This window comes from Ovis aries, chromosome 8, assembly GCF_016772045.2.
Source record: "Ovis aries strain OAR_USU_Benz2616 breed Rambouillet chromosome 8, ARS-UI_Ramb_v3.0, whole genome shotgun sequence".
NCBI classification, from domain to species: Eukaryota; Metazoa; Chordata; class Mammalia; order Artiodactyla; family Bovidae; genus Ovis; species Ovis aries.
This window is the reverse complement of record NC_056061.1, coordinates 91,096,712-91,119,729: the sequence shown is the minus strand read 5'-3', so window position 1 is coordinate 91,119,729 and position 23,018 is coordinate 91,096,712. Positions and strand designations below refer to the sequence as shown.

The 23,018-nt window shown below is 47.9% G+C and overlaps 1 protein-coding gene across 16 annotated transcripts in view; it reads left to right on the top strand.

Annotated features, from left to right (window-relative positions):
* The window catches only part of WDR27 (WD repeat domain 27), a 181,513-nt gene that overhangs the window by 44,726 nt on the left and 113,769 nt on the right, over window positions 1-23,018 (top strand). For 6 of the 16 annotated variants that reach the window (XM_060419336.1, XM_060419341.1, XM_060419342.1 and 3 more), the window contains 4 exons: window positions 10,294-10,391; window positions 10,921-11,009; window positions 12,142-12,244; window positions 20,724-20,822. In XM_060419336.1, coding sequence (XP_060275319.1) covers window positions 10,294-10,391; window positions 10,921-11,009; window positions 12,142-12,244; window positions 20,724-20,790 — 357 coding nt within the window. In that variant the 3' untranslated portion in view covers window positions 20,791-20,822. Of the gene's footprint in view, window positions 1-10,293; window positions 10,392-10,920; window positions 11,010-12,141; window positions 12,245-13,675; window positions 15,144-20,723; window positions 20,823-23,018 lie in introns of those variants that run through there. The other 10 variants (XM_042253747.1, XM_027972684.3, XM_042253744.2 and 7 more) reach the window with 6 other exon arrangements.

Sequence of the window (23,018 nt, the reverse complement as noted above, 5' to 3'; positions counted from 1 at the left end):
GGATGTTATTCAGGTTTAAGTGTCCATGTGATGGTGTGTGTGGACGGCGTGTGTGGTCTGATAGTTGGTGAGGTTCTATAAGTGGCTGAGTGGGAGGATAGCGCAGATCCAGGGCCGTGGAGCTGAATTCTCTCCAATGGACTTTGGTGTTGTCCTGGGGGAATGGAGGCTGGGGGTGCTGGACCCAGAGTCAGACTGTGTTGGGGCAGTGGAGACCCCTGATGTGAGGGCAGTGGCCTGAGGCCCCACGTCCAAGCCCTGGGAGGGCCGTCTGGATGGCCTGTCCGCGTGGCTGCAGCCAGAGTCCGGGCTCCTGGCCTTGGCGGGCAGCGGCTGGGGGCTGAGAAGGGGAGACGAGCGTCCGCCCCTCCCGGGGGACACCTGGTCTTGGACGGGCGCCTCGAGGCTCAGACTGGGTCCTACCTGGACCTTTCCCCCAGTTTACCCTTTGGGGCTCGATAAGGAGGACATTTCCAATTAAGAGGAGGCTTTTCTGATTTGTATGATGTTTTCAGCTTGCTGAGTTATTGAAGCAAAGATTATTTTTTTGCATCTTTTTTTGGGAACAGACTCTTAGCTGCATAAAAACAGCAAAAATATTTTAAACACTGTGGTCCCACAGACGAATGGAGGCACCCTCGAAGAATGCAGTGATGCCGTGGCACTGCTGGCATAGCAGCCTCAGACCCAGCGGAGGTGTCAGGCCGCGTGGCGTGATGACGCCCCCTGCCGGCGCTGCCCCTGGGAGGGCTGTGGGGGGGGGGGGGGTGTGTGTCTTTTACGGCTGGAATGCGGTTTGCGTTTGGGAACCGTGATCTCACGCTGCTCATTTCAGAGTAAGATCTGCCAAGGTGGCATTCCAGATTGATTATTAGACCTGGTAGAGTTCTGGACTTTTCAGTGAATTTGATAATAGACTCATATATCTTTTCCATTATAAATCCATTATAAATCCTATTTTCTTTTTTGCATATTCTAACCTTAATTTCTTTCTGGAATTTATCATACAGCCATAAAAACTTGGTTGAAAGTTGGTATGTTAGAGATCAGTATAAGATTTTTCTTCAGTTTGGTTTCTAAAACTGTTTAAGTTGAAAATGAAAAGTATAATTTTGGTGTTTTGATACTGTTTTACTTATAACGTAAGGATAAAGCCTTGGCTTTAAAACAGTGGTAAAAACAATTCTTTTAAACTTAGCTAACCAGATTCTGTCATATTTTAAGAGAAGTTATTTCATTTTGAAAAGTAATATGTTGCTATTTTGACTGATACCTTCCTCTCTGTTTACATTTCATAAAATAAGATATTTTAACCTTTTGCATATAATGTTTTTCTCTGTTATAAGGATTAAATAATATAATGTATATTGATTTCTTATCATATGCTAAATTCACTAAATGGAAGCTATTTTTAAAAATATATATTTATGAGGGCTGGTGGACATTACCTTAGAAAACTCTTAATCTTCATATGCAACTAATTTCACACAATTCCTTTGTTCCCACGAGTGTTAAGGAGAAACCCATATAGAATTGTGCTTCCTGCAGTTGAAAGTCAGGCTGAATTATTGCAGAAATGATGTCTGCTTTCAAAGAAACTGTGGCCTGGAAGGTGGGAGATGTGGGAGTGAGTCACCCTCACTCATGCAAATCTGACTCTTAAAGCTCCATAAAGTGTGGCAGTCGCTCAGTCGTGTCTGACTCTTGTGACCCCATGGACTGTAGCCCAACAGGATCCTCTGTCCCTGGGATTCTCCACGCAAGAATACTGGAGTGGGTTGCCATTCCATTCTCCAGGGGGTCTGCCCAACCCAGGGATGGAACCAGGGTCTTCTGCATTGCAGGCGATTCTTTACCATCTAAGCCACCACTTAAGCTCTGTAAGGTGAGAGAAGAGAGTGCCCCCCCAGCCCAGGGATGAGAACAGGATGCTTGTGCTGTTCTGGAAGGTCGGGTCAGACGGCACTCAGCTGCAGCTGCACATCCTTCCACGTGGTCAAACAGAACTTAACTTCATGGGGCCTTCGAAGGTGCGGGAAAGAGAGAAGCAGGTCGACCTGACTCCTGCCGGAGGGGCTGGACGGGTCCCTGGGCCTCAGGTTCCTCTGCTCCCAGACTGACTCGAATATAAAATCCCAGAAGGGGGTTAACACCACGAACGCTCACCTCCGGAGGATGTAGGTGTGAGTCCAGCTCCTGGTCAGCCTTGGCCCCGGTCTACTCCTGCCTCTTCGGGAACCCTGCCCACCCAGCCTGCTGCTAAAGCATGCACCCCCAACTCCACGCCCGGCCTTCGGTTCCTCGGGGGCCCCGCTGACACTAACCCCCAACTCCACGCCCAGCCTTCGGTTCCTCGGGGGCCCCCCGACACACACCCCAACTCAGTGTCCAGCCTTCGGGACCTCAGGGGCCCTGCTGCCTCCTAGGTAGGGTCAGCTGTGCAGGCTGCCTCTGGCTGCTGCTCGTCTCTGCCTGCTGCCCTCAGGGTGGGTGTGGACTCTCTGGTCTCGGGTGAGGGGTGGGGCGTCCATGTGCCGGGGCCGCTTTCCTGCACGGTGGCACTGCTGCGGGATGCCCCGCTCCAGGCGGCACAGACCTGGGGTCACTTCCAGCAGGGGGCTCACCTCCTATCACCAGGGGGAAGTTCGGCAGGTTCCTCATTCTCAGTGTGCGTGGTCCCGGGGGCAGGTGTGTGCAGGTTCCCAGTCCTCGGTGTCCGTGGTCCCGGGGCAGGTGTGTGCAGGTTCCCAGTCCTCGGTGTACATGGTCTCAGGGGCAGGTGTGTGCAGGTCCCTTGTCCTCGGTGTATGTGGTCCAGGGGCAGGTGTGTGCAGGTTCCCGGTCCTCAGTGTACGTGGTCCAAGGGGCAGGTGTGTGCAGGTCCCTTGTCCTCGGTGTATGTGGTCCCAGGGGCAGGTGTGTGCAGCTTCCTCATCCTCAGTGTATGTGGTCCCAGGGGCAGGTGTGTGCAGCTTCCTCATCCTCAGTGTACGTGGTCCCAGGGGCAGGTGTGTGCAGGCTCCTCATCCTCAGTGTACATGGTGTCAGGGGCAGGTGTGTGCAGGTTCCCAGTCCTCAGTGTACATGGTCCCGGGGGCAGGTGTGTGCAGGTCCCTTGTCCTCGGTGTACATGGTCCCAGGGGCAGGTGTGTGCAGGTTCCCAGTCCTCAGTGTACGTGGTCCCAGGGGCAGGTGTGTGCAGGTTCCCGGTCCTCAGTGCACGTGGTCCAGGGGCAGGTGTGTGCAGCTTCCTCATCCTCAGTGTACGTGGTCCCAGGGGCAGGTGTGTGCAGGCTCCTCATCCTCGGTGTACATGGTGTCAGGGGCAGGTGTGTGCAGGTTCCCAGTCCTCAGTGTACATGGTCCCGGGGGCAGGTGTGTGCAGGTCCCTTGTCCTCGGTGTACGTGGTCCCAGGGGCAGGTGTGTGCAGGTTCCCAGTCCTCAGTGTACGTGGTCCCAGGGGCAGGTGTGTGCAGCTTCCTCATCCTCAGTGTACGTGGTCTCAGGGGCAGGTGTGTGCAGGTTCCCGGTCCTCAGTGCACGTGGTCCAGGGGCAGGTGTGTGCAGGTTCCCGGTCCTCAGTGTACGTGGTCCCAGGGGCAGGTGTGTGCAGGTTCCCAGTCCTTGGTGTACGTGGTCCCAGGGGCAGGTTCCTCTGGCTCTTGTGCCTGAGGGGTCATTTTTCCCAGTCGCTGTACCCCAGGCCTCAGTGAGGCAGAGGGCTCTGTGGCCCCCAGGCCAGGCCACACGAGGTTTCCTCCCCGGGGGCCTGGGAGACGGCCAGCCCTGAGCCGTCCGCCGTGTCTTGGTGGGGCGGGGGAGCAGGCGCAGCAGCCTGCGCTGTGTGGTCGGATGAGAGGCATTAGGTTGGGACGGGAGTTCCGAGGGATTTGATGGGGAAGGACTGGTTTTACTTCCTGAAAATAAACATCTGAATGGTATATGATGGATGAAAAGATGAGGGTATAAGGTTAGAGGTTTACCCCATGGCTTAATAGTTTTCTTAAACTTCCCCGACATTTCTGTTCAGTTACACAGTGGGCGTCAGAGTGTTCCGACTCACCAGAGCCTGCAGGAACTGCCGTCCTACAAGTCCAAGTTCAGGAGAAGCAGAAGTCACAGTTGGCCCAAAAGTCCCATTTCCACTCGGATAAAAAATATGTCGTTTCTGATTTCTTTCCGGCTCGGTGACGAGGGCAGCCGCGCCCACAGGCGCCGCTGCAGCTCTCTGAGCGTCTGGGTCCGTGTGGTGGCCTCCTCCGAGGGCCACCTGCAGCGGCCTCGTGCGCGAAAGCAGAAGCTAACTCATTTTACCGCCAGTCACGAAAACGAGGGCCTTGTGTTCCTGTTGCTGAAGTCTATTTTACGCCATTAAATGGCTTATTTTTAGGATGAAAGTGCATACATATTTTTTATGATTTATTGATAGCTTTAAGAATCACAGCAGATGCCTTTTCTCTATATATTAAACAAAAATCTTATTGGCTATCACTCTTTTTTGTGTCTGAATGAGCTACTTGAGTTTTTTTTGTGACGTACATCTGTAATGTGCGTGCATGCTCAGCCTCTTCCGTCGTGTCCAACTCTGCGACCCCGTGGCCTGCAGCCTGCCAGGCTCCTGTGTCCATGGGATTCCCTAGCTGAGAATACTGGAGTGTGTGTGCTAAGTCACTTCAATCGTATCCACCTCTTTGCGACCACATGGATTGTAATCCGCCAGGCTTCTCTGTCCATGGGTTTCTCCAGGCAAGACTACTGGAGTGGGGAGCCTTTCCCTCATCCAGGGGATCTTCCCAATCCAGGGACTAAACCCAGGTCTCCTGCATTGCAGGCAGATTACTTACCACTGAGTCATTGGGGCAGCCCAGATGTATAATACTAGACAGCTAATTTGAATTGAAAAGCTTTAAATATGTAAAATTTTAAATAGTTTAATGAAACTATCTTGTTGCACCAGAACTTTAGATTTTCAGAAATAATAGTCACCCAAATTGATATAATTTGCTTTAAAATAGATACTTCATTAGCTCCAGGTCTTACTTTCTTCTCTTTCTTAAAGAAATTCAGTGATTTTTGCTACAGGAAGGCGTTCCTGTTCGCTGGCCGCTGCCGAGTTCCCTGTGGCTCGCCGCCAGTGTGCGTTCAGAGCACACAGCGCCTCCTGCAGCGAGCATGCTCCTTCCTGCAGCAGCGCTGAGCCCTGTGTGTCCCCGGCACCTCAGCTTCAGTGCACCACGCGCAGGGATTTTACCCATTTCATGCATTTCTTACATGTGTTTAAGCCTATAAATTTCTCTCTGAATGCCGCTGTGGGTGTAATTTGCCAGTTTAGCAAGTGGCCTTTTGATTTAGCAGTAAATATTTTCTGACTTTTTTCAACCTAGTCTTTATTTACATATGAGCTTTCAGTTTTCCACATACATAAACTAATTTGTTGTTTGGCCACTCACTTGTATCCAACTATTTGTGGCCCCATGGACTACAGCACGCCAGGCTTCCCTGTCCTTCACCATCTCCCGGAACTTTCTCAAACTTAGGTCCACTGAGTCGGTGATGCCATCCAACCATCTCACCCTCTGTCATCCCCTTCTCCTCCTGCCTTCAATCTTTCCCAGCATCAGGGTCTTTTCCAATGAGTCCGTTCTTCTCATCAGGTGGTCAAAGTATTGGAGTTTCAGCTTCAGCATCAGTCCTTCCAATGAATATTCAGGGTTGATTTCCTTTAGGATTGACCGGTTTGACCTCCTTACAGCTCAAGAGACTCTCAAGAATCTTCTCCACAGTTGAAAAGCATTAATTCTTCGGTGCTCAGCTTTCTTTAGAGTCCAACTCTCACATCCATACATGACTACTGGAAAAACCATAAGTTTTGACTATACAGACCTTTGTTAGTAAAGTTATGTCTCTGCTTTTTAATATGCTGTTTAGGTTTGTCATAGCTTTTGTTCCAAGGGGCAAGTGTCTTTTAATTTCATAAACGCAGTCACAATCTGCAGTGGTTTGGAGCCCAAGGAAATAAAGTCTGTCACTGTTTCCATTGTTTCCCCATTTATTTGCCATGAAGTGATGGGACCAGATGCCATGATCTCAGTTTTTTGAATGTTTAGTTTTAAGCCAAGTTTTTCACTCTCCTCTTTCACCTTTATCAAGAGGCTCTTTAGTTCCTCTTTGCTTTCTGCCGTAAGGGTGGTGTCACCCTGTTGGTTAAACCTATATGCTGAGTATATCTTGAGAAATGCTGGGCTGTATGAGTTACAGACTGGAATTAAGATAGGCGGGAGAAACATCAACAACCTCAGATATGCAGATGACACCACTCTAATGGCAGAAAGCGAAAAGAAATAAACAGCCTTTTGGTGAGGGTGAAGGAGAAGAGTGAAAGAGGCAGCTTAAGATTAATATTAAAAAAACTAAGGCCATGGCATTCGGCCCCAGGACTGCATGGCAAATAGAAGGAGAAAAGGTGGAAGTGGTGACAGATTCCGTCTTCTCGGGCTCCAAAGTCACTGCAGGTGCTGACTGCAGCCATGAAATCGAAAGACGATTGCTTCTTGGCAGGAAAGCGATGACAAGCCTAGAGAGGTGTTGAAAAGCAGAGACGTTACTCTGCTGACAATGGTTGTGAGACCTGGACTGTAAATTCGGCAGAACACCTAAGAATTGATACCTTTGAACTGTGGTGCTGGAGAACACTCCCGAAAGTCCCTTGTACTGCAAGGAGATCAAACCAATCAATCTTAAGGGAGATCAACCCTGAGTATTCATGGAAGGACTGATGCTGAAGCTGAAGCTCCAGTATTTTGGTCATCTGATGCAAAGATTGAGGGCAGAAGGAGAAGAGGGCGTCGGAGGATGAGATGGCTGGATGGCATCACTGACGCAATGGACGTGAACCTGGGCAAACCTCGGGAGATAGTGAGGGGCAGGGAGGCCCGGCATGCTGCAGTCCATGGGGTCGCAAAGAGTCGCACATGACTGGGTGACTGAACAACAATATCTTATATTTTCAGATGTAGTTGTTTTTATCACTTTCAAAAACGATTACTGGTTAGGTGTGCTTTCAGTTCAGTTCAGTTCCGTTGCTCAGTCGTGTCCAGCTCTTTGAAACAGCATGGACTGCAGCATGCCAGGCTTCCCTGTCCATCACCAACTCTCCAAGCTCACCCAAACTCATGTCCGTCAAGTCAGTGATGCCATCCAACCATCTCATCCTCTGTCGTCCCCTTCTCCTCCTGCCTTCAATCTTCCCAGCATCAGGTTCTTTTCCAATGGGTCAGTTCTTCTCATCAGGTGGCCAAAGTATTGGAGTTTCAGCTTCAGCCTCAGTCCTGCCAATGAATATTCAGGACTGATTTCCTTTAAGATGGACTGGTTGGATCTCCTTGCAGTCCAAGGGACTCTCAAGAGTCTTCTCCAACACCACGGTTCAAAAGCATCAATTCTATGGTGCTCAGCTTTCTTTATAGTCCAAATCACACATCCATGCATGACCACTGGAAAAACCATAGCCTTGACTAGATGGACCTTTGATGGCAAAGTCATGTCTCTGCTTTTTAATATGCTGTCTAGGTTGGTCATAACTTTTCTTCCAAGGAGCAAGTGTCTTTTAATTTCATGGCTGCAGTTACCATCTGCAGTGATTTTGGAACCCCCCCAAAATAAAGTCTGTCACTGTTTCCATTGTTTTCCTATGATCTTCGTTTTCTGAATGTTGAGTTTTAAGCCAACTTTTTCACTCTCCTCTTTCACTTTCATCAAGAGGCTCTTCAGTTCTTCACTTTCTGCCATAAGGGTGGTGTCATCTGCATATCTGAGGTTATTGATATTTCTCCCAGCAATCTTGATTCCAGCTTGTGCTTCATCCAGGCCAGCATTTCTCATGATGTACTCTGCGTATAAGTTAAATAAGCAGGGTGATAATATACAGCCTTGACGTACTCCTTTTCCTATTTGGAACCAGTCTGTTGTTCCATGTCCAGTTCTAACTGTTGCTTCTGACCTGCATACAGATTTCTCAGGAGGCAGGTCAGGTGGTCTGGTATTCCCCTCTCTCTCAGAATTTTCCACAGTTTATTGTGATCCACACAGTCAAAGGCTTTGGTATAGTCAATAAAGCAGAAGTAGATGTTTTTCTGGAACTCTATTGCTTTTTCCATGGTCCAGCAGATGTTGGCAATTTGATCTCTGGTTCCTCTGCCTTTTTAAAATCCAGCTTGAATATCTGGAATTTCATGGTTCACATACTGTTGAAGCCTGGCTTGGAGAATTTTGAGCATTGCTTTGCTAGTGTGTGAGATGAGTGCAATTGTGCAGTAGTTTGAGCATTCTTTGGCATTGCCTTTCTTTGGGATTGGAATGAAAACTGACCTTTTCCAGTCCTGTGGCCACTGCTGAGTTTTCCAGATTTGCTGGCATATTGAGTGTAGCACTTTCACAGCATCATCTTTTAGGATTTGAAACAGCTCAACTGGAATTCCATCACCTCCACTAGCTTTGTTCATAGTGATACTTCCTAAGGCCTACTTGACTTCACATTTCAGGATGTCTGGCTCTAGGTGAGCGATCATACCATCATGATTATCTGGGTTGTGAAGATCTTTTTTGCATAGATCTCTGTATTCCTGCCACCTCTTCTTACTGTCTTCTGCTTCTGTTAGGTCCAGACCATTTCTGTCCTTTACTGAGCCCATCTTTGCATAAAATGTTCCCTTGGTGTCTCTAATTTTCTTGAAGAGATCTCTAGTCTAGTAAGGTGTACTTACTTTGCCTTACTTCTATTTTTTCTTAATATTTATACAATCAATCTTTCCTCCTTTTAAACAGCATATGCTATTTTTCCCCACCCTTTACTTTCAACCATTGAAATTAGTATATTTTAAGTGTTTTTTATTGAAATCCAACTAGGAATCTTTCTTTTATTTGTTGAGCTTACTCTGTTAGAAATTATTATGATGACTCATCAGTTGATCTTATTTTGTTTTTCTCTTCAATCTTTAAAAAGAACACTTCACTTTCTATTTATCATGAATTCTTAGCTTCATTTTTTTCCTTCAGTCTCTACTGGATTGATGAGATATTTTTCTAAATTCTTTTTTTCCCCTTGAAAGGTTTGACCTCTGTCTATTATTTCTGTTTTTTTCCCCCCCATGTTTTGCTGTCCAGTTTCAGGAAACTAGCAATGTTGTAAGCTCTCATAACTGCACACTCTTCTCTCTGTTAAACCGGGCCTTTGTTTTGCTCTCTCTATGTTCAGGCTGTTGCAGAGCACCCAGCATTCAGTAGGTGACCGCTAAGTGTTCGCTGGGTGTCTGCTGTTTCTCTGTTACGAGTTATCGAGCCGTCTTAGCCCAGTTCCAGCTTGTGGATCACTGGGCTGTGTTGAGCTTAGTAACTGGTGGCAGTGAGTGGGCCCCTCTGTGCGTCAGGCTTCTCGTATGAAAAAGGGCGTGAAATAGCTGACCCTCCACAGGTTTGCGAGGAGGAGGGACTGTGAAGTGCTCAGAATGCTGTGGCGCAGAGTTAAGACTCAACGCATATTTGTTTGCTTTTCCAGTCATCGAATTTGTATAAGCCTCTGTTTCCTGGTTGTAAATGAAGAATCACTTGTAGGCACCTTAAGCAAATGCTTGTGGGCACACTTTATTAGATTTGTCTTAACAGTGATGTTTGGATATTCTTGACATAGTAGCAAGATGGAAATTATTATAAACCACGTTATATTTAAGTAATGTTTGGGGCCAGATGGAGTTCAGTCTCAGTCCACTAGACACTGAAAATCTTAGCAACAGTTCTTCTGACAGCAGCTTGGAGAAGCTGAGGGCCCAGTGACCAGGCCAGATGCAGGTCCTCGGAAGGGTCAGCGTCTGCTGGACACATTTCACCCAAGTCAGTGTCACAGGCACCTGCTCAGGGGGTCTCAGGGTTTGATAATCAGGAAACTAATAACTGACCTCAAGCTTTAACTGCCTTATTAAGACCATCTTTCAGATGATTTATTGAATATGGCTTATGACCCATGCTTTATCAGTCTTTTGATCTTTTGCCATCTGTAGCTCTGAAACTTTCCGTGGCATCATATGTAGAGAAAACACACGCTGGTAGTTCTTAAGGTCCAAATGTTCCACTAGCAATTATTCATAGGAAGTTCTTGGAGGCCAGTTCTAGAATTTTATAAGTAAAAAAGCTATTTGTTAATTTCTTTCTTTAGATTCAGTGTTGTTAGATATGATTAGGATAATGTTTATTAATTAAACCTGTAAAAAATATGCCTGATTTTCCCCTTATAATTACAGGGGTCATCATTTGCAACCCAGCAGTCCCAGGCTTATAATCTCTTTGCGACCGCGGCCACTGGTGACGGGATAAAGCTCTGGGACCTGAGGACCCTGAGGTGCGGCTCCCTCTGCTTTCCAGGGTGTGGTTGGGGGTGAGGCTGGACAGACCACAGAGAGTGTATTTTAATTAAAGCTCGTGGTAAACTCCACTTGAGCTTGTTTTTCCAAGTATGACAAGGTTGTGGTGAATCTGTTCACACTGACTAAGAAGAGTCTGATTTATGCACAGAAAGGGTCACGCGGTTTGGAATGATGAAAAGGCAGATACGGTCTTTCCTCTGCTGCATGTGACTTGTGGCCTCTGACTGCTGGAAATGAACAGGAAGGCAACTGATCACTGTTAGACCGGAGTGTGCATGTGTGTGTGAGATGCGTCTGTACGTGTGCAAGCCTGCACACGCTGTAAGAGGCACGCGTAACAGTGAGACGCACATATGTTTGTATATGAGCATATATGTACTCACAGTGATGCGCACATATCAGTTAGATGTGCGTGTATATGTGTGTACAAAGTATGTGTATAGATACATGTGTATGTACACACAGGGGTACATACATGTAACAGTGAGATGTATATGTATGTAGGCAGGCATGTACTGGGAGAGATTGGAGGCAGGAGGAGAAGGGGACGACCGAGGATGAGATGGCTGGACGGCATCACGGACTCGATGGACGTGAGTCTGAGTGAGCTGTGGGTGTTGGTGATGGACAGGGAGGCCTGGCGTGCTGCGGTTCATGGGGTCGCAAAGAGTCGGACACGACTGAGCGGCTGGACTGCACTGAAGCATGCACACACACAGTGAAATGTGCCCGTGACAGTGAGGTGCACGTGTATTTGTGCGTGAATGTGTACACACACACAGGGCTGCACACATCTGACAGTAAGATGTGCATGTATGTATGCAAATGTGCACACACACACAGGGAGATGACCATGTGCCAGTGAGATGTGCATAGAAATGTGTATGAATGTATGCACACAGCGTTACATACATGTTACAGTCACGTGTGTGTATATATGTATGTATACAGAATGTGCGTGTGTGTATATGTATAAATATGCACACGGGGTGCATCCATGTAACAGTGAGATGTACATAGAAATGTATACACACAGCGTCACATACATGTTACAGTCACGTGTGTGTATATATGTATGTATATAGAATGTGCGTGTGTGTATATGTATAAATATGCACACGGGGTGCATCCATGCAACAGTGAGATGTATACGTATATTTATATATGTGCACAAATATATATACACACAGTGATAGACACACACACACACGTATTTATGCACACATAATTCTGTTCCTTGAAATGCTCTGACAGTTATGGCAGACAGACATTGAGCATAGAATGTGTCTAACAAAATAGGGAAACCGCTCACATTCGTTTCTGTGTCTGTGTGTGTGGCGTGTACATGCATATTCGTAAGGACAGTGGTAGCAGACCGCCTCTGTTTTCCTCTTCATTCACTAAACAAGTATAAACCCTCTGTTTCTATCCTGTGTGGCTTTTGTATACTTCTCACATATAAAAAGTTTATTTAATGTTAGTGTTGTTATTTTTGTGCATTTATGATGTTAAAAGCATGTACAGTATTTTTAAAAGGTCTTCAGAATCACCTGCCTCACCGTTTATTATTAATAATCCTCACTTGTTATTAAACATCCTCACAATAAAGATGTTGTTTCACTGTGGGTTTGCTCATGTTTGTGAAGACAAGTCAGTATCTTCCTCCTAATTTATGTTAAAAATTGAGAAATCCTTTGTTCTCTTGCTGTTTCTCCTTCCTTGCAGGTGTGAGCGCCGTTTTGAAGGCCATCCAAGCCGCAGCTACCCGTGTGGAATCGCTTTCAGCCCTTGCGGCCGGTTCGTGGCTTGTGGTGCTGAAGACAGACACGTATGTGCTGCCGGGGCAGTGTGCTGGTCTTCAGGCGAAGGCTCTGCACTCGTCCTTGGGGAGACAGTTAATACTGCTACCTGTTAGGACAGAATCTTGACTATGGGCCAGTGCTCTGAGGCTGCCACATCGTAATGGTATTAAATAGCAGTCACACACAAGGTGTGGCAGGCCAGCCGTGGAAGGACGGGTACTGTGTGATCCTACTCATGTGAGGAACCTAACGCAGACTCACAGAGGCGGACAGTGGAAAGCGGGGCCAGGAGCTCGGGTGGGGGATGGGAGATTCTGGGCAGGGGGCACAGGAGTTGGTCACACAGGACGAGCAAGACTGGACTCTGCTGTAAACGTGGCACCTGAGGTCTGCAGCACCACACTGCGTCCATGAGCCTTGTGAAGAAGGTGACCGTTTGCTGAACGTCATCAATACGATTAAAAACAAGGCTCATGGGAAATTCTCCCAGGGGCCACCATTGACGCCACTGAGTATGGAACCTTTGCGATGTCAGTCTGTGTCACTAATGCTGTTTAAGGTATCTGCCTCGCTAGTCTGCACCAGGAGGTAGTCCTGTGATAACAGGGGAGCCCGAAGCTAACCGAGTCTTTGTAGGTAACTTCTGGCTTAAGAGAAAATACACAGGGTAATGGAGCAAATCAAAAGGGCACACAAAGAAGCAGACAGACAGATCCTGGATACAGAGCATCCTTGAGGACACTGGTCCAGTTCCTTCAGCAAGAATGTGGCGTGAAAAAGAGGCAGGCAGGGGAAGGATTGCTCCAAAATAGGGAGACGTAAGAGCAATGTACAGATCTCGACTGGATCCCTATTGACCCCACATAACTGTTAGACATTTGCGAATGCCTGGGAAAGGTATTGATATTTACTGGGTAGTAAATATCGGCGAATTATTATTCTTTTAGATGTAAAAATAGCAGTACAGTTAGTATAAAATGCCCAGGTTTTAAATGCTTACAAAATACATAGGACTCATTTTTGCAGTTTGCTTTAAAATACTACATACCTTTTAACCCCAAAAGCTAGAAAGAAAAGGAGAAAAGGATAGGATACTTGGAGCAAGCACAGCAAGTCTTGATAATGTGTTTGGGCCGTGTATGTGTGTAGCTCCGTGTATAATTCTCTGTGCTTTTGCACATATTTGAAAACCTTCCAAGCGCAAGGCCACACACGGGCCTTGGGAGCGGTCGTTGATGTGGACGGGCTTGACTTCACCTTGGCGGGAGCCCCTTTGCGACCTCCTCGGCGGCCGGGCACTGAAGGGGGTGCTCGGCTGCGGGGAGCCTGCGTCTGTGTGCTGTCCTTAGCAAAGGGAACCGCCGGTTCTCTGACCCGCGGTGTTCCCATCTGTCGCAGCGCACGGTGGTGCCTGCCGAGGGAAGAGGAGGCAGTATGTGTGCGTGGTTGTGTTTCAGAAACGCCGCTTGAATCTTTCGTGCAGAAAGCTGTGACCGCGCCGCGACGACTGCCTCGGGATCACGCCGGCACCGTGGTCCCGCTGTTTGATTGTAGGGTCACCTTTTCAGGGAAATCAGAATGAAGGCACGAACTGATGGACACCTGCAGATAATCAGCTGCATATTTGATGACAGGTCCACAGATGCTGAGAAATTCGAGCAGTGATTGGAAACCAGGTTGATCAGGATTAGCTTCCAGACTAATGGGGCTGCTTCTCCCTTGGGCGGGCGACACCAACGGTCAGACCCGCGGTCAGGGCCGTCCAGTGATCCACGTGCTCTGTATCCTGAGAGGAGCTTGTCACCTTGTTTGTGACAGTTGTTGTCCGGGCTTGGTGGGGATCCATGAGAGGAGAAGGAGGCTGTGTGTCTGCCTTGGGCCTGATGAGAGAGGCCCGAGCGGCATCACCAGCATTTTCTAACAAACTCTCCACTTCTTTCTGGATGCAGGCTGTGTTTCTGCCTCGATGAGATTTTAAATAAGGCTATGTATTAAACCTTGACTATTTTGGTCTTCTGAGAAAAGATTTTTTTTTTAAGAAAAATCCAGTGATCTGAAGAAATGTGGACAGTTCTGAGAAATATCACTTTTGGAAATGTTTTAAAAAGCAAAGTAAGTGTCCATAGTTTGACAGTTGATTCCCCCATAGCCCATATAATTCTTATGAAGCTTCAGAAATACAGAATTCACCTCTGTTTGCAGTTCTTTTTTTCTTCTGTGGGGTTAATTCGGGAAAAGGGAAAATGAAGGACACATGTTAGAATCCTGTGGGATGGAAAAATGAAAGACACTTCGTCTTCACGGATACGGTTCAACAGAGTTACAAAACAGCTGTAACGAGCTGGTCTGGTCCTGTTTGCAAAACGTTGATCTTTTTCAGCAGTACATTCAGTCCCTTGCGCTCTTTGTGAAAATATTTTTGAGCAGTATTATTCCAGCACCCCTGTAGCTTCTGCCACATCCTCATCTTTTTGCCTGAAAAATGTTGCTTCATTTTTCCTCACCCCTCTTCCCAGAGATTGATTTAGTTTCAGAGTAACGCATACTCTGTCCAGGTTTTATCCCAGTTGCTTTTATTTTCTTAGCACATTTTAGCTTATTTCTCTTTGATGGGGAGAAGTTGCTTCATGAATCAATAACTGTTATTACCTCCAATTAAAACATTTTGTTCTTGCCATGGGTTGTAATAAAATTGAGTCAGTTGCAGAATTCCTTGTTACTTCTCCACGCTTTACATAAAGTACACTTTGTCCTTTTGGACTGGTCGGTTGCCACTGTGTGGAAGTACAGCTCGTGATAAGTACGTATCTAATAAAATATTTCTGATATTGGGAGCTGCAAACTGCTGTTTTTGTTGACTCAGAAACCTTCTGGACGAAAAGATATGTTCCATTTATTCATTAAATTCTTTTCCCTTTGTTCGTTCTTTGTTTTCGTTTTTCGAGCCTGTTTATTTTCTGGTGCACGTGGGCTTCCTCCGGCTGCGGGCAGTGGGGGCTGCTCTTCCTCCTGCTGCACGGGCATCTCACTGCGGCAGCTTCTCGTTGCATAGCAGGGCTCTGGGCGCACAGCCTGTGGTGGCTGTGGCACACGGGCAGCACGCAGAGCCTTCCCACACCAGGGATCGAGCCCATGTGCCCTGCGTCGGCAGGTGGGTCATTATCCACAGGAAGGTCCTAAAAGATGTGCTTCATTTAACACCATTTTCGTGCGGAACACGGGAGCCTGTTTCTTAGATGACGCCTAGAATCTGCTTCACAATGAATACCTCAGTATCATCTTACGTGCATTTTGAGATTCCAGGCCGACACAAGCCAGTGTTAGTTCCCATTTGGATTTAGGTAAACATGAGGAGTCTCAGGCAGGACTTTTCGACAAGAGATAACCTGTGGCAGAAGCTGACTAACGCAGGAACGCGAGCCTCGAGCCCTGCCTGCGCGTTCTCGGAGCTGCCCTCTGCCGTCAGCCCTCCAGCCCTGTGTCTGTGCTCACCCTTGTCCGTGGTCCGTCAGGGCAGGGAGCACGCAGAAGCTGTCTCTTTATCTGCTGGCTGGTGCTGCAGCTGCCTGGGCGCATCCACTCTTGACCTTCCAGGCACTGTTATGTCAGAGATCTGTCAGTCTCTTCCTTGACCTGTTTTCCATTAGCCCACAGGTGAGTTCTCTGGGCCTTTGAAACACTGGCGCAAGCCATGAGCTTGCACTTAGCTTGCCTTTGTGCTCGTGGCTGTCACACATCACACTGAGACTCCTAACATCAGCCCCGCCCCCCAGGCCTCCTTCCCGCTCTTTTCTTATCTCTTGAAACCCGTTGCTCTGGTCGCTTCTCTTTAGACACTTGTCTAGCTGTTCTCCGACTCTTCTTCTCCTCGAATCTTCTGTTGTAAACTCAACCGTGATTTGAGCTGTTCACGCATCACAAGTTGAATACACGTCACTCTCTGATGCCAGCCTCTTCCTGCTTCCTGAGTGTGGCAGCTGCGTGGCGTCACCTGAAGACCTGGCTGTCTTAACCTCAGAGACTTACACACAGTGACTGGCTTCCCTGGGACACCTGCTGCTCGAAGCAGCAGCCTCACTTCAGTTTTGGTCCCAGTGGCTTCCAGCCCTTCCAGCTGCACCATGGAGACGTCCGTGGTGACCAGGAAGCTGCTTCTCCCTCCTCCAGAGCCTGGAATCTAGAGGGTGTGTGTGTGTGTGCGTGTGTGTGTGTGTGCTCGTGCCCGGCATACGTGCAGTAATGGGCCGCACAGCAGATGCCTTATATGCAGACCTTCAGGCTGTGAGCTTTCAAAGACGCGAATGTGCGTCGGCGCGTCCAGTCACGCAGACCGGCTCACATGCCGGGTGCACATGCCGTGTGCGTGCACCTTCCACAAGTGGCTGTGCTTGTGTGTGCTTTCCTGGATAGAATGCGGTAGTCCGTTATCTTTATTTCAAGTCCAGAATTTCTAGAAGCAAGTGTGAAAGCAGCGGCAGTGTAGCTGGTACTGCTGTACTTTTTCAGGTGCTATGCCGTAAGGTTAAAAATGTTTTCTTTATTTGCGTTTGGTTTTGTGTATTATTTGTGTGAAAAGTATTATAAACCTACCACAGTACAGTACTGTATAGCTGACTGTGTTATTTGGGTGCCTTGGCTGGCTGTTGGGCTTACGAGCGAACTGAACTTGTGAATGCACTCTTGGAATGGAGCTCGTTCGTATGTAGGGGACGTGGTGTATATTCCTCCAAAATTACAGTTTTATTGACATATTTATAGCCAGGTCGTAAAGCAGTTGTATGGTTAACTTTTCTGAAGCAAGTTGCTAACAGCAGTTATGGACATCTGTTTTCATTTCTTTTGGGTGTGTGCAGAGCCGTGAGATTGCTGGATCAGAAGGCTGGTGTAGGTTTAATTTTGTTGGAAGCTTCCAAGGCAGCTATACCATTCGAACAATCGAGCACCAAATGTTTGGCATGCATACACACACCCATACACACACACATGCACACACACGTGCACATACATGAACACGCAATGCACCCAGATGCACACACACATCCACACCCAGGCGTACACATATGCACACACGTGCACACACACGTGCACACAAATGCATCTAGATGCACACACATGCATACACACACACACGCTCACACAGGCACCCAGATATACACACAGGTGCACCCACACACGTGCACTCAGCTGTACACACACACACACACGCACACATGTGCATACATACATGCACACGAGTACACAGAATGTATAGACATGCACACACATGCACTTAGATGCACACACACGTGTGCACAGAGGTACACCTGTGCGCACACATACATATGTGCACCCAGATGTACACACATGTGGACCCAGATGCACGCACACACACCTCCAGACACACACACATGTGCACACAGATGCAGACATTTGCACCCAGACATACACACATGCACCCAGATGTACACACAGGTGCACCCACACACGTGCACACATGTGCACACATACATGCACACGAGTACACAGAATATATAAACATGCACACACGCACCCAGACACACACACGTGCACCCAGATGTAGACACGTGCACCCAGATGTGCACACATGTGGACCCAGATGCACGCACACACACACGCACCCAGACACACACACACACGTGCACACAGATGCAGACATTTGCACCCATACAAACGCACCTAGATGTACACACACACATACCCAGACACACACACATGCACACACATGTGCATACATACATATGTGCACCCAGATGTGCACACATGTGGACCCAGATGCACGCACACACACCTCCAGACACACACACATGTGCACACAGATGTACACATGCACACACACGTGCACACAGATGCAGACATTTGCACCCAGACATACACACATGCACCCAGATGTACACATGTGCACACAGATGTAGACACATGTGCACCCAGATGTACAGACACATGTACATGCGAACCCATGTGTACATACGCACACAGAGACATACACACACAAATGTCCACACAATGCACCTAGGCACACACACGTGCACACACATGTACACACTGATGCACACACATGTATATACACACACATGGGGATACATGTGCACACACATACACACAGCACATGCACAGATGTGCACACAGATATAAACACATGTTCACACACATGCACACACGTGCACACAACCTCCAGTTAGGGTGACGAATGATACATCAAAGATGATGCACGATATGGAACATGCAGAAGGAGGTGGAGGCTCCTGAAGACCTGCACAGTTGATTGGCGAGGAGCCCAGATGCTGGGGTGAGGCAGCTGAGGTATCCAACCTGGTTTCAGCTCCTGCAGCTGCAAGAGCTGGGAAGAGTGCCCACCTCCAACTCCGGTTTCCTTGCCTGTAGAATTGGGACGATGATTGTATTTTTCTGTAAGACTCTAGAGAGGATTGCATGAGGAATCTGATACCCAAGTTAGGTTCATTGAGTGTTTTGTTTCGTCATTAATCTCGGTGTCTTATAGTTGGAAATAATAGATGTGGCAGAGGTGCGGTCATTGTCGTTTCTCTTATCCACTCAATCTGAACGGCAGACAAGAGGAGAGCTCTGATTTCGAGAAGCCTGCAGAATTAATGAGAGCACCCCTCACCATGTGGGCAAGAAACATCACGGATAATTTTGAAGCATCTGTGGGTCTAGAGGGACTCTGGAGGCCCGTGCCCTTTAGAAAGGGTGTTGTCAGAAAAGCAGTCGAAAATCTCAGTGTGGACACTGGCTGTGCTAGTGGCTTGCTCGCTCCATGACTTGGCTTCCTCAGCAGCATCTGAAGTGCCAGCCATTTCACACACACACACCCTGGCCCGCGGTGGCTGACAGGAGCTGCAAAGGCTTTGTTCACACACATACACCCTGGCCCGCGGTGGCTGACAGGAGCCGTGAAGGCTTTGCAGCCAGAGAGGCATGGCACAGGTGCCGTGGCTCCCCAGCCCTGGGTTCTCAGAGCGGGGTCTCCCCTGGGAACTGTTAGAAACACAGGTTCTCCAGTTGTCTTCGGGTCTCACCCCCAGTAGCTAGATGAGAAGTCTCAGAGTTAAGTAAACATTCATTACAAATAAATGCATCTTTGGGCCAGGAGGAAAAGGCAGACATTTTACTTCTCCACCTTAGTTTGGAATATATAAAATATCTATGTGGAGAAGGCCATGGCCCCCCACTCCAGTCCTCTTGCCTGGAAAATTCCATGGATGGAGGAGCCTGGTAGGCTGCAGTCCATAGGGTCACACAGAGTCGGACACGACTGAGCAACTTCATTTTCACTTTTCACTTTCCTGCATTGGAGAAGGAAATGGCAACCCCCTCCAGTGTTCTTGCCTGGAGAGTCCCAGGGACAGGGGAGCCTGATGGGCTGCCGTCTATGGGGTCACACAGAGTCGGACACGACTGAAGCGACTTAGCAGCAGCAGCAGCAGACTTTATTGCAACAATACTGTTTCAGTTCAGTTCAGTTCAGTAGTTGAGTCATGTCTGACTCTTTGCAACCTCATGGACTGCAGCATGCTAGGCTTCCCTGTCCCATCACCAATTCCCAGAGTTTGCTCAAACTCAGGTCCATTGAGTCGGTGATGCCATCCAACCATTTCATCCTCTATCGACCCCTTCTCCTCCTGCTTTCAATCTTTCCCAGCATCAGGGTCTTTTCCAGTGAGTCACTTCTTCGTATCAGCTTCAGCTTCAGCATCAGTCCTTCCACTGTTTAGCCAATGACAGAGCCGCTTGGAAAGTCTAAATGTGAAGGACTCATTGGTACATTAAAGTTGATTTTTTTTGGAGAAAAGGAATAAAATCTGAGGTCTTTCTCCTGCAACATGGCACTTGTCTTAATTATCAGTGGAGTTTAGATAATACTTGTTGGCACATTTTGCTGCTCAATAATTAGAATTGTTCTCCCACCCCCGGGAACCAGAGTTTATCCCTAAAATGAAGCATTCAGTGGTGACTCCAGACATTTATCTTTTAATATAGTAATACAATTAGAGAGGAATGTATGTTTTCAGTTTTCATTTCATCAACTGCTTGGAGAAAATTCTAAATATTTGAATTGCTCCAACTCCAAGCTGATTAGTATGAAGCAAAGTATAGACATTTCTCTCTCAAGTTTATGGGAAAGGGCAATAAAACAGATTTTCCCACTCAATTTGGGACTTCCAGAGAAGGTTGAAATAGAAAGTCTTTTGTTTAAAATTAATCCTCACACATGAGCATATATTTAAAACTGTTCACAGGGTTTTGTGGAGGCTCATGGCAGAAAATAGAAAGAATGATGTAAATTCGTGAAGATGGCAAACTGTCTCAAAGGGGAAAAAGAAATGCATGCTTCACGACGGTACTGCCGTGGCTTACGCAGTGTGTCGTCAGCTGCCCCAGATGCGGCTCTGATGCTTAATCAGCTGGGGAGCGTGCTTCTGCTTGCACGATTCCTTGCAGACTATTCGCATCTGCAACACAGCATCTGTGCATTCTGTCTTCCAGGCGTACGTGTACGAAACCAGCTCCAGCACTTTCTCCCACAGACTCGCAGGACACACCAGCACGGTAACTGCAGTGGCCTTCAGCCCGGTTGCCACTCAGGTACGGTTTCCTCTGCTTCACACAAGTCTCACGACATAGCTGTTGCCTCTGTCAGACTGTGTTTGGGTCGAATTTTATCATATTTAAGTTTAGATGCTAGTTCTCATTGAGTGAAGGGAGATGAACTTTGAAAATCAACCTTTACTGGGGAGGAAGAGAAATGGAGAGTTTTTCATTTTACAATGAAAGTATTTGTCATTCTCTGCCGATGGACATTTGCTCCAATGGAAATGTAGAAAAATAAGGAGATCTTCGTGGACAGGAAGATGGAAGGAGGAAAGAAGGAAAGTGCAAGTAAGGAATGGATTTTGAAATTCCCCAGAAAAGAGTTTGGAGGGAGAAGGAGAGCCTCAAAATTTAAAGAATCTTAATTAGGAGGAAGGATTAAGATAAAGTAACGTCGGTTGCAAATCAACCCAGAAAAGTGAATGATCTTGTTGTTACAGCACAGAGGGAGATCGGCATTCCCAAATGCTCAGTTCTCATTGGTGTTCAATGCGGCTCCCATCTTTCCCTCCAGACCCCCCTCTGCTTGTGTCTCTGGTTGTCTGGTCAACACTGGCTGCTCCGTGGTGGCCCTGGTGTTGCTCAGGCCCAAGACCGTGCTGGACTTGGGGGGCGGCTGGCGGGCTCCACAGACCTGCTGGCTGTGTTCCTGTGGTCCAGACCTCATTTAAGGGCGCATTCACAAGAATTAGCAAAGTGGGCGCTAGCCTCCACATCTCCTGGTCAGGAAGGAGACGAGGACTCCCGGGGTGGTGCCAGCTTTGTTCCAGGGACGCTGCATAGCGTTGGGGGAAGTCAGGAGACAGATCCCATGACTAGCTTTTTTCTTTGTAAATTAATTTTAATTGAAAGAGATATTATCCCCTTTCAAAAATTAAAGTTTTGAGTCCCTTGAAATAAGTTGCTAGATATGGTCCCAGAGTAGACTTTTTCATTATTGATGTTGCTCAGGTGTCAAAGTAAGACTTGTGAGTCTTTTGGAAGAAGCTTATACTCGTACTGATGAAATGATTCCAACACTGCGTGTGGCTCAGGGAAAAGGGCTCTGACAGCGACGGGGGTCCTACCAGCTCACGGGGAGCGGGGCCTCCACAGGGTGGCCGAGACCTGAGGGGCTGTGAGGACGCTGCCCCCTGCGGTTCTGCCAGGATGCACGGCTGAGCCGGGTGGCCAGGTCCAGTGTGGTCCGGAGGGTGGGTGGTCAGCTTTGGGTCTATAGAAGGTGGAGTGTCTGTCTGAAGACACTTCAGTGCTGAGCTGGAGACGGACTTCACAGTTAATCTGCCCCGGCTGCGACGGCAGCCACGCAAGAGTGTGATTTCTAGGGAAACAGTGCAGGGCGTTCAAACCAGAGATCAAAAGGGGACAGGAGAGTGAGTGTGCAGGCTGCAGGGAGCGGGTCTGTGGCCCCACAGGGAGGAAGGTGAGGAAGCGTGCCAGGGGGCCGCAGAGGAGAGCCGCTGCGCGTGAAGACGGAGGTGGGGGGCGTTTGTTGGAATGCACGGCAGTCACAAATACAGCTTTACTTCATGTCTTCAAAGGTATCTTACGTTGATATCACAGTGTCCATTTTACCTGATGTCAGTTATAAAATAATGAAATACAGCATAGATGAAAGGTAACATAAAAGCCCTTTCTCAGTGACAGTGGCTATTTAGGGTATTAAGTAGGTGTTTATTTTCCGTTTTCCATCTCTGTGCCGTGTGGGGTTTATTATGGAAAATCCTGCTTCGCTCTTTCCACCTTTACTGGGTTGCACTTAACTACGTCACGAGCATTACCCAAGAAATAGAGTAGGAAGACGAGAGACCTCAGACTGTTTATGCCAAAAGACAAGACGCAGGTGGAGTCCAGCTCCAGGTGTGGCTTAGACCCGGCGGAGGAAGAACCGGGAGCAGTTACGGGACGTGTGCGCGGGGCCGTGGCCGCTGTCCTCCCTGCCTCGGGCCAGCTGGCGTCTGGGGAAGGGGGGAGTAAAGGGATGGGAATCTGGAAAATTCTAATTTTGCTTTAAGACAGTGATACTTTCATCATGGACACTTGAATTGTTCTCGATGTTGTCGTGTTGACATGCATCTCTGTGTACACAGCGTTTTCTGTGACTAGGTTTGTCAGGAGCAGTGGTGCTGAGTGAAACAGTGAAACTCTGGAAGGATTCTGATAAATACAGAAAAACACTTTTCAAAGTGC